The sequence below is a fragment of the Tachypleus tridentatus genome, chromosome 8, assembly GCF_004210375.1.
Source record: "Tachypleus tridentatus isolate NWPU-2018 chromosome 8, ASM421037v1, whole genome shotgun sequence".
Taxonomy (NCBI): domain Eukaryota; kingdom Metazoa; phylum Arthropoda; class Merostomata; order Xiphosura; family Limulidae; genus Tachypleus; species Tachypleus tridentatus.
Window position 1 is genome coordinate 71,548,501 of NC_134832.1, and position 10,515 is coordinate 71,559,015.

At 32.3% G+C, this 10,515-nt stretch overlaps 1 protein-coding gene across 1 annotated transcript; it reads right to left on the reverse strand.

Annotated features, from left to right (window-relative positions):
- Window positions 1-260: 260 nt before the first annotated feature.
- Window positions 261-4,003, reverse strand: LOC143224173 (putative chitinase 10). Its single transcript, XM_076452609.1, has 6 exons — window positions 3,860-4,003; window positions 3,113-3,376; window positions 1,905-2,014; window positions 1,537-1,654; window positions 817-1,002; window positions 261-611 (listed from the first exon to the last, which is right to left on the reverse strand). Exons 1-6 carry the CDS (start codon window positions 3,911-3,913, stop codon window positions 327-329), a joined length of 1,017 nt encoding a protein of 338 aa, XP_076308724.1. The 5' UTR covers window positions 3,914-4,003; the 3' UTR covers window positions 261-326.
- Between the last annotated feature and the right edge of the window lie 6,512 nt (window positions 4,004-10,515).

Consider the following 10,515-nt stretch of genomic DNA (forward strand, 5'->3'; position numbering starts at 1 on the left):
GTAATAACGTATTGTTATAACTTAAATATTGACTAAACATAGCGTCAACTCACGTATTTCAATTAAACATATACATATTCACAAGAATCTTCATAAGCCAAAAGCAGAAAAAGGGTGAAATTACGTAAACATTATGAAAGTATACTACTTTCTGTTCCGACAGGTTGTTCTGGGATCGTAGTTATGCGAAATACACAAAGGTAAAGTCTAAATTGAAAACAAAATAATTTATATAAACATCAAATAACTAAATCAAATAGTGAATATTTTTATTAATCAAATATTATTTCAAGGTTACAGTTTATTAAAAGTTTACTCTGAACTGATCAGTCACAGCCAAATTCTAGTGGATCTCGAGGCGAATCACGTAAAACATAGTTCACTGTTTTTAGCAGCGGAAACCTTTCTTTACAGCAAGAAGATTTAAAGTCATCTAAGTCAACAGACCACATCATAGCTCCTCCAAATCCTTTATCTCTGATATATTGTGCTTTTCTGGCTACAGATGCAGGGTCGTCATAACCTACCCATTGGTCCTTTCCGTAAGCATAAGGTCCAGTTGCAGGGTCCGTCTTTTTTATCCATCCTTCGGTCTTAGTTCTAGAACATATCTTAAAATAAACGAAAAAAATGTTTTGTACAGAAAGTATATGATTACATATCATGATATATACGTTTTCATGCATAAGTCAGAATTATCAAAGCCTGTGTAAATTAAATCTAAATAAGAAAGAGCATTTCGATAGTAAACTGAAGTAACGAGTTGGCAAAATTAAGGTAAATCAGTTTGAAACAGTTAATAATTCCGATGTGTACCTCATAAAAAGAAAGAAACCCGTTTTCCCGGGTATACGTTCCAGGTAATCCTCTACCATTTACGGGGGCATTCAAACCACTGCTGTTTGGACTAGACAAAGTGAAGGATCTTCCATAAAATGGAATGCCCATTACAAGTTTTGTAGGTGTAGCTCCTTTTTGGAGCCAGTAGTTCATTGAAAAATTCTGAAAGTGAGAATATAAATATAATTTCTGGGGTTTCATAAAATACAAAGAATATCAGTTTAAGAATAACACAAACAGTAGAGATGTAATATAAGATACATTGCTGTTCTTTAGAAAACTGTAAATTTCTACCACTCTAAAACTAAGTGTATTTCTGTGTGTTTTTATTTATACGAATCTCGCTTATTTTATTAATTATTTTCAATTTTATAACTTCTTAAATACTGTCAATGTTCAGCTTTTGGTTCATTTTAATTATCGATTACTTACTTATATATTTTTTATCACTTCTAAAACAAATTACTTTAGATTTCAGCTTGAAAGTGCCTGTTTACGGCAATATAATTAATTTTATTATTTCCTTGCAAGAGAACGTTCCAAAATTACATGTAATTGTTAATAAAATGTAATGTCCCTTCGAATTAAAACTACAGGAACGTTAATTGCATATGTAGACACATTACGAGTAGAAAAGCAAAATATGAATACAACACAATTAAGGAAAATTTACATTACTACAAAACAGTTACTTACTGAATTAAAGTCTGAGTATTTGTCGCCCTGGCGGTAGTAAAGTGGTGAGTGATGTTTTGTTGCTTTTTCATGTGAGCCACTGTAGTCGTAAGTCATGACATTGATAAAATCCAAATCCCTATAGACATGAAAAAAGTTAGCATAAGACTAATATTTAAATATTTTATGTCTTTTTATATTCATTAGTTGTAAGGTTAGAGAACAACTAACTCAGTTTAGGTTTTAAATAATTTACCAATCAGTATATTTAGTTAATAATCACGCAGAATCTTGTACAGTCGTTCAAGGTAGGTAATGGTTTTGAAACAGATTAGAATGAAAAGCTGTTTAATTTAATTATTATGTAGTCACATTAGAAAATGACGTACCTAGATAATGATTCAACGTCATAAGCTGCGTCAATAATTCGTTTGCTGGCTGATACAGCTGCTGTTAAAAGTAGCTGAGGATGATGCTCATTAAAAGCTTTGCGAAGCTCCTGAAATAAATCACCAGAGACAAATAAATAAAAGTCGACATGTTAGATGAAACCTGTGAATACTTCATGTCAGAATATAGAAGGTTAACACGTCTGTTTAAAGCCTTATCAAAACTATCGAATGTTAATCCGTGATGACGAGAAAACCCATTTGTAGAGAAAAATATATATGTAAAAACTGCTGGTATGGGTTGAGAAAATTCTATGTACAGGAGCGAACAACGTTTCCACCTTCTTCGGTCATCGTCAGGTTCACAAAGGTCGAAACGTTGTTCGTTCCTCTACAAAGAATTTTCTCAATCCATACCAGCTGTTTTTACATATATATCGAATGTTAAGTCAACATGCAACAATTGTACGAAAAGAAATCGTTAGATGAAGTTTTACTCCATTTTATCTTAAGAAACACATAATTATATTTTACATACTGTAATTATTTATTTTCAAAGGAGGTGAAGAATAAAATACTTTATAAAATATTTTTTTCTAGTTTATACTTTCATTTAGAAAAGAGTTAAAACGTGTTTAGTTGAAAAACCCGAAATATGTTTTTGTTGCTAAGCTCAAGTGTACACAATGAGTTATCTATGCTTTCTTTCTTCAACAAGTTACACTTTTAATAGAAGCTAAGAAATTTTGCTTAATAACAATATTAATTTTACTTGATGCTCCATACATTGCTTCTATATGAATTCTATATTATATAATTTTCAATACTCTTATTCTTAATGAAGATAAAGCAAAATTTATTGAAAAATGAAATAATCTTATACTGTTATTGTTGCTAATGCCCGTTATGATATGACGAAGTCAAATAAATCTTTATTTTTGTGGCAAATTAACTGATGTAATAATTTCTTATTAAAATGACATTTTGTAACTAAGCTATTAGTTTAATATAATAAGAAAATAATGCCCTGTAAACCATAGTTTTAGCTCCTCCATATCTAACATTTATCAACAAGAAATAGAAAATGTAAAGTTGTAATATTGTTTTGCTAGTTTTAGCAGTATAGGAACATCATATCAAAACTGCTATCCAAATATCTTGTATCTTACGAAAACATTTACTGACACTCGAGGACATTTTCTATTTACCTGAACCCACTTAGCAAAGTTTAATTTGTCTGCAGTTGGTCCGTTTACACACTGAGCCTGCCAACACACTGGATATTCCCAGTCGAGATCTAAACCGTCAAATGAGTGCTGTTTCAGAAACGGCATCACGTGGTTAGTAAACTGTTGCCGCAAGGTGGAGCTGCTAATTAGACGCGAGTATTTGTCTCCAGTGCTGTCTGTCCATCCCCCGATTGACAGTAGGACTTTTAAAGATGGGTTTTTTAGTTTGAGTGAAGTAACTCTCTGAAAAAAAATGTATTAAAACATATTGTTTTAAGATATCTTAATAAATATCTTCATAGATAATGAATAGTATCGTATTAATTCTAGTGTCTAACATACTTTCACTCTATTCAACAGTTAACTTTATATCCAATCATTTTCTAGTCTTAATTGACAGATGAAGTCTCAAGGTTTTCTCTTTAATGTGTCTGATAACAGAATACTTTTCTTAACAAATATATACAGAAGCTCGAAATACTGACTTGAAATAACTTCAAATTTAAATATGCAACAGAAATATTAAAGCCCTTATTTCTGTCATTTAAGTAACATTTTATGTAAGAATTTTAAAATATTAATACACTAAAGTTTTGTTTGATCAGTAAATCTCTTAGCAAATATTTTATTGGTAACATTTTAGTATGGATGAATCAGGGTCAACATTAGAAGCGACTAGAGAGATAACGTCTTCTGATCACCTGATTTTACGTTTTTCTGACTTACCTTGTAGAAACCGTTGTCGAGGTCAGCCCAGGTGTCATGAGGTTTCAATTTCATTGTATAAGGATCCAAAATGGCAAAGGCGTAATTGATGTGGGTGCAGAGAGTGGGATCAATATCTTCTGGAAGAAACTTTCCTATCCCAGGTCTATAAAAGGCCCAGTTGGTGAAGTAGCACACAATCTTAAAAAGGCTACTCCCTGTATTTTCACGAAAATCATGGCGGTTAGAAAAATATTGCGCAAAAATACACGCCCACTTCTACTGATACAAATTTGAATCTAAACAAACTTATTATTTTTAATACTTGAATTGAAATGAATTCGTTTTATTTATAATCTTATAATATTTTACATTAATATAACACTCAACCTAAATGCTGTAATGAAAATGTAGCGGTCACAGCTATATTATTTGTACAGATGTTGTTCTAATTATTTGAACTGTAACAAATATTATACAAGTATATAACGCTTACTGTAGGTGCTATTGTGAAACGATATAGTGGTGACAGCTATTTGAAAATTAAAAAACATTTAGAATAGGTGTTATTCCAATAATTTTAGCAGGAACATAATTATATAAATCTAGATGCTTTTCTGGTAAGTTTGACAGTGACAAAAACGTCATAATTAGGTACGTTTAACTCAATATAGCAGTGACAAAAACCATCTTGCACTTTCTAGAAAACACTTAAGATTAAATAGCTTTCACTGTTGACCTCTAAAATGTGTGCATGGTCGATACGTTTTTAGATGGATTTAACCAAAATTTTACCAAGTAAATTAATCTTTGAACCCCAAAGATATTTCTGTTACTAAAAAAACAAACAAAAACAGTATATGTCCGTGATGTACATTTTTTCAAAACTAACTGCTCAACATTAGTAGCAATATTTGCACACCATCATGTTACTATAACTTACCACCTGTTGGTGGTTTAAACGTTGTCGTTGATCCTCGTGTGGTTGAATCAGTTGGAACAGGAGAAGTTAGAGCGTTTGTTGAACTGGTTGATTCGGCACATTCTACATTTTCTGGCCAGTCGCACGCGTTAATGAGAGCATTGAAGAAAAGCCCTGCCGGGCAGCTTTTTAGATATGGATATCCTCCAGAACAGTGGTAAAACTTGGAGCAGTCACTCTGGTAAGGGTAAAGCCCATCCCTTGGACAAATGAAGACAGCCCTATAAGCAGGTATGATTCCTATGAGAAGGAGAAGCAACATTTTCTTGTAAGTGTCCATCATTCAATGTTAGGCTTGCTTGAAGTTATATCAATTAGACAGTTTTTTATACGTTTTTTCAAAGTCACGTGTGTTAAAATAGGAATAACAGGTATTTGTTAACATTTTTTGACAATTTGCAAAACACGCCCCCTGTACCTTCCACAATTCACAAGTGTTGTTTATTACACGTGTGCCGTGTTGTTCCAATTGCTATAGTCGTATCTTCCTTGTTTGTGCAGAAGTTATGACTGTATGACAAATCTGCTTATGGTGTTTTATTTGGTGAATATGATTGATTGATTTGTATTCATCCCTGTAGAATACATTAGGTATTGTTGTTGTTTCGGTAAGGTATTAAGAAATAAACTCCAATGAAAGAACTCTGGTACGTGACCGGAAGAACCTTATGTATAGTTAATTACGTCCTCATACTGTTATTTTTCGAGGTTGGTTAGAGGTAAATCTACAACCGTAAAACCCTAAAACCTGTAATTCCATTCTCAGAGATGAACAGAGCACAGATAGCACGTTATATGACATTGAGTTAAAAACAAACAAACATCAGATACATCTATTGTGTTCACGTAGTCTTATAGGTAAACTCATTCATTAGAATTTGGAGTACTTAACTGAGTGTGTGAGGTATCGTGCTATGTAGAAATGCTATTAGATAGTAAAACATCTTATTTATCGTAAAAATTACTTTGAACATGTAAGTCAAGCACGACTCATGGCTAATATGCCAGACTATGGATATGAGGTTCCATTGGTTACGTCACAAAAACAAAGATTGCGCTCAGCAATTTAGGGTCGTGAGTGTGCTGTAAGAGTGACAGTCAAATATGAAGAGCAACCTACAAGTTAGCGCTAGATGGTGTTAACTATCTACATTCCCTTTAGTCTATTACTTATAAATTAGCGCGGCGAAATTTTGCGCGAAATTCAACAACTGATTGAATATATTGAATAAATACTGGTGTTATATGTACTGGCACAAATATTTGAGACAGTTAATGCATCTGTTTTGTTTTGTATAGTACCGTAAAGAATTATTAGAATGCCCAATTGTTAAATTGAAACATCAAACAAAAATCTCACACCCTAAAGTAAGATTCTTTATTCAAAGCACACCTTAATGTAAGATTATTTATTAAAAACACACTCTAAGGTAAGACGTTTTATTCAAAACATGCTCTAAGGTAAGATTCTTTATTCAAAGCACTCCCTAAGGTAAGATTATTTATTCAAAATACGCCATAAGGTAAAATTCTTTATTCAAAACACGCTATCAGGTAAGATTATTTATTTAAAGCACACCCTGAGGAAAGATTATTTATTGAAAACACACTCTATGGTATGATTCTTTATTCAAAATACGCCATAAGGTAAGATTCTTTATTCAAAACACACCCTAAGGTATGAATATTTATTAAAAGCACACCCTAAACTAAGATTATTTATTCAAAACACACCCTAAGGTATGATTATTTATTCAAAGCACACACTAAAGTAAGATTATTTATTCAAAATACACTTTAAGGTAAGATTTTTTATCCAAAGCACACCCTAAGCTAAGATTATTTATTCAAAACGCATCCCTAAGGTAAGTTTATTTATTTAATTTTTTCAAAAGATTGAGTTTCTCTTGATTAATGTTATTAATTTTAGGGTATGAGTATTCAGCATAGTGGTGTTTATTTAGGTATTTGGTATTTTAACCTGAACATAACCTTAAGTAATACATGGACTAACAGATAGGCCCGAAACCCGTAGGTTTAATATAGCAATTCCTACTTTTAAACTGCTGATAAAAGAAATTGTACTTAGTCAGTAGCACCAGCCTCCAACATAGTGACTTTACGAAATGGCTATCGCTTTTATAAAGCGTCCACAGCTGAAAGTGTTCAGCAGCATATGCTGAGCTGGAACCTCGGACCTTCAAATTTTCTCAGGATATCAGCATATTAGCAGTGTTTATAAGTGTTAAAATCCCCTAGTTGCATAGTGGTGAGACTGTAGAATTACGACGTTAAAATTAGAGCTTGGATACCCGTAGCTGGCAGAGCACAAATATTCTACCGTGTATCTTTGTGCTTAGCCAAACCGAAACAAATATAGATATTAAGCTTTAAAAATATATATAAAATTGCCATCAGTATGGCTAGTGACCGTGACAAAATGGATACGTTTAAGATAAGTAAATATATTGGAATGTGTGCACTCGTAAAATGTTTGTGACCATAGCAGTGAAGAGAAAAAGGTAAACGGAAAGGAACTGAGATCAGCTTTGTAAACTTTCATGTGTTCGTAATAAGTTCGATTCCAAATTACACTGCATATTGTATGAGCAGAACAAAAAACATTGGCTCGACATAAGTTAATCATTAAGATAAATATCACTACGAATATTAACTCGATGAATTTTTAGGATGAATCGATGTTTGTTATAGTTTTGTTTTACGCTTAAAGACAAAGTGAACACTTAGAAAATTTAAGTTCATTTCCGGATCTTTACAAACTTTAGAAATGTTTTCATGTTTGACAAAGGCCTCGAATGTTATACTTGCACATCTTTTGTTTCAACTAGAGAAATAGACAGTCTCCATAATGTAGGAGAATAAGTTCTAAGTTGCCAGAGCTGATCTTAAATTACACTGACGTATTTTAAGTGAAACTGCTAAAAATGGTTTATCCAATGTTTTCTATTAATTATGTACCCTCTTAACTATAGTTTTTATTTTGATTAGATAGTGCTTAAAAATATATGTTTATATTTTTTCATTGTGCAAAGTTACATAAACGGCTGTCTGCACTCTCTTTACTATGAGGAATCAAACTCTAGATTTTAGCACTGCAAGATTATAAACTTACCACTGACCCACCAGGGGACAAATAAATGTAACAAAAGAGTATTAAAGTATTAAATGCACTGAAAGCAAATTCAATGTTTTTAAAATACTAATAAATACGTTCAATAACTAATGCAGCTCAGCATGGCCAGGTGGTTAGGGGTGCTCCACTCGCAATATGAGGGCCGCAGGTTCGAATCCTCGTTTCATTAAAGATGTTCGCCCTTTTGGCTGTAGAGGCATTATAAAATTACAATCAACCACATTATTCATTGGTAAAAAGAAATCCAAGAACTAGTGGTGGGTGGTGATGACAAGCTGCCTTCCGTTCATTATTTTACTGCTAAGTTAGAGATTGCTAGTGCAGATAGCTTTCTTGTAGCTTTGCGAGAAATTCCGAAACAAACAAACAATAATTACTGTATAATAACAATCTACCACACTTTTATGTTTATGGCAATCTTGTGTAGTCCTCAGCGTTGGTTTAGGTTTAAGTTATTAGTATTTTAGTTTACTAATTACATTATTTTTAAACCATTATAAATACAAACTGGACAAAAATTACCATCGTAAGGCGCTAAGTAATTTACAGCAAAATAAAATCATAGATATATTTTATTACAAGGGTTTTTCGATAACACGTGAATAAAGGTTTTTTTACTTATACACTATTACAAGGTGCCCATTCAGTAATGAATGTGTAAAAAATAGTGATAAATAAATATAGAATGTCCAATCAATTCAATTCCTTGAATCAGAGTGTATATGCTATATGGTTTTCTACTAGGTTGTTTACAACTGTTTTTTCTCATTCCATGTGTTATTTAAATAAGGAAAATTGCATTGTGTTTGTTTTCAATCACAGGAAGCTAACTGCAGTGCATTGTTTATAAAAATGTTTGAATTTCAATGCAACGGATGTATTAAACATAGTCGAGCGACTAGATTCGTTAAATAGTCGCGGATTTTTTTACCGCTGGATGTCACCTTTCCTTGTTGTTTTACTGAGACCATTATCGAAGTGAGTCATATTTTGACAGTTGTCATTTCTATAAGAAGTTTTAAAAAGGAAGATATTTAATTCGGAAGCTCTGAAATCAAAAGCTTTATTACCACAGGATCAGTCTTTACCCTAGTATTGTTGGTTTTGAACAATTAGTTTAGTTCATTTCCTTTATTTATAAATATATATATATATATCTGACTATGAATTGTTGGAACTTGGAAATCGTTTTCATTCTTATTTATGAACATCGGTTAAATAAACAGATATAAGCAGACAAATCTAGTGAAACAATTATTAAGAAACTGAAAAAAATAAAACAGCAGCATCGACATGTGTAGTTTTTTCAGGTATGAAACAGTTTTCTCAGTCAAAATTTTAAGGTTTATATTAAGATATAATAATTAAAGCTTGTCAACGCTGTGAAGTAAAACAATATACCCAGAATACCATTTCATCAATTTAAAGAAAATGGAAGTTAGAAAATATTCGTGATTTTGATTTTGACAGTAGAGAACTAACAACAATATTTTGTTCCTGTTTATTGCTAATAGTCGGGTGATTGATTGCTCCTCGACTGATCTGTTTGTTGTTTAACACATGGCTACATAATTGGCTAGCCCTGCTGTGCCTGTCACGAGTATCAAAACCTGTTTTCAGGGGTGTGAGCCCTCAGGCATACCGCTGAGAACAGGGGAAAAGGGTATTCTTGATTGAAATGTGTTCAGTTAGTATTTATTAACACATCCAAAACTTCACTCTTTTATGAGTCATCATCGCACTGGTAAATTCAAAAAAATTAAAAGCGTTTGTATTTAGCACAAACATTTATAACAGAATACTTTAGAAATCCACAGAACAGAAGTAATACTTTAGAAATCCACAGAACAGAAGTAATACTTTAGAAATCCACAGAACAGAAGTTAACTATTTCAATTATTTATAAATTAGCTTTATATTAACATCTTCAATTTTTGTATAAGCTATTGTTTTCCTGTTTCTGATCATACATATACACATTTTAAATTCCAGACAATAAGAAATAAATGAAAGTATTTAAGACTTAAAAGATATTGAAAACTATTCCTTTTTTTGCTAGCAGAATATTATGAATTTTCAACTCTTTCATTTTAGAAATAATGTAATGTTTTCCCCCATTATGATAACTTATTGAAACTGTATTGATTAATTAGTATCGGTGAAACTGTTAATGTGATTTTTAATGTATTTCATAAAAAACATTAAACAGGTGCAGTTCATTATATTTTATTAAAAAACAAAGACTGTTTTCATTAAACTTGCTTAATAGAAAATTCTGAGTATCATTGCCTTATGTGAAGAGGCCCGGCATGGCCAGGTGGGTTAAGGCGTTCGACTCGCAATCTGAGGGTCGCAGGTTCGAATCCCCGTGGCACCAACTATGCTCACCCTCTCAGCCGTGGGGGAGTTATAATGTGACGGTCAATCCCACTATTCATTGGTAAAGGAGTAGCCCAAGAATAGGCGGTGAGTTATAATGAGTATCTACCTTCTCTCTAGTCTTACACTGCTAAATTAGAGACGGATAGTGCAGATAGCCCT

Coding starts and splice junctions, on each gene's coding strand:
- LOC143224173 (XM_076452609.1), bottom strand. CDS start 3,913: ATGAAATTGAAACCTCATGACACCTGGGCTGACCTCGACAACGGTTTC. Junction 2,015..3,112: donor ACTTTGCTAAGTGGGTTCAG/GTAAATAGAAAA, acceptor GATTTATTTCAG/GAGCTTCGCAAAGCTTTTAA. Junction 612..816: donor GGTTTCTTTCTTTTTATGAG/GTACACATCGGA, acceptor GTTTATTTTAAG/ATATGTTCTAGAACTAAGAC.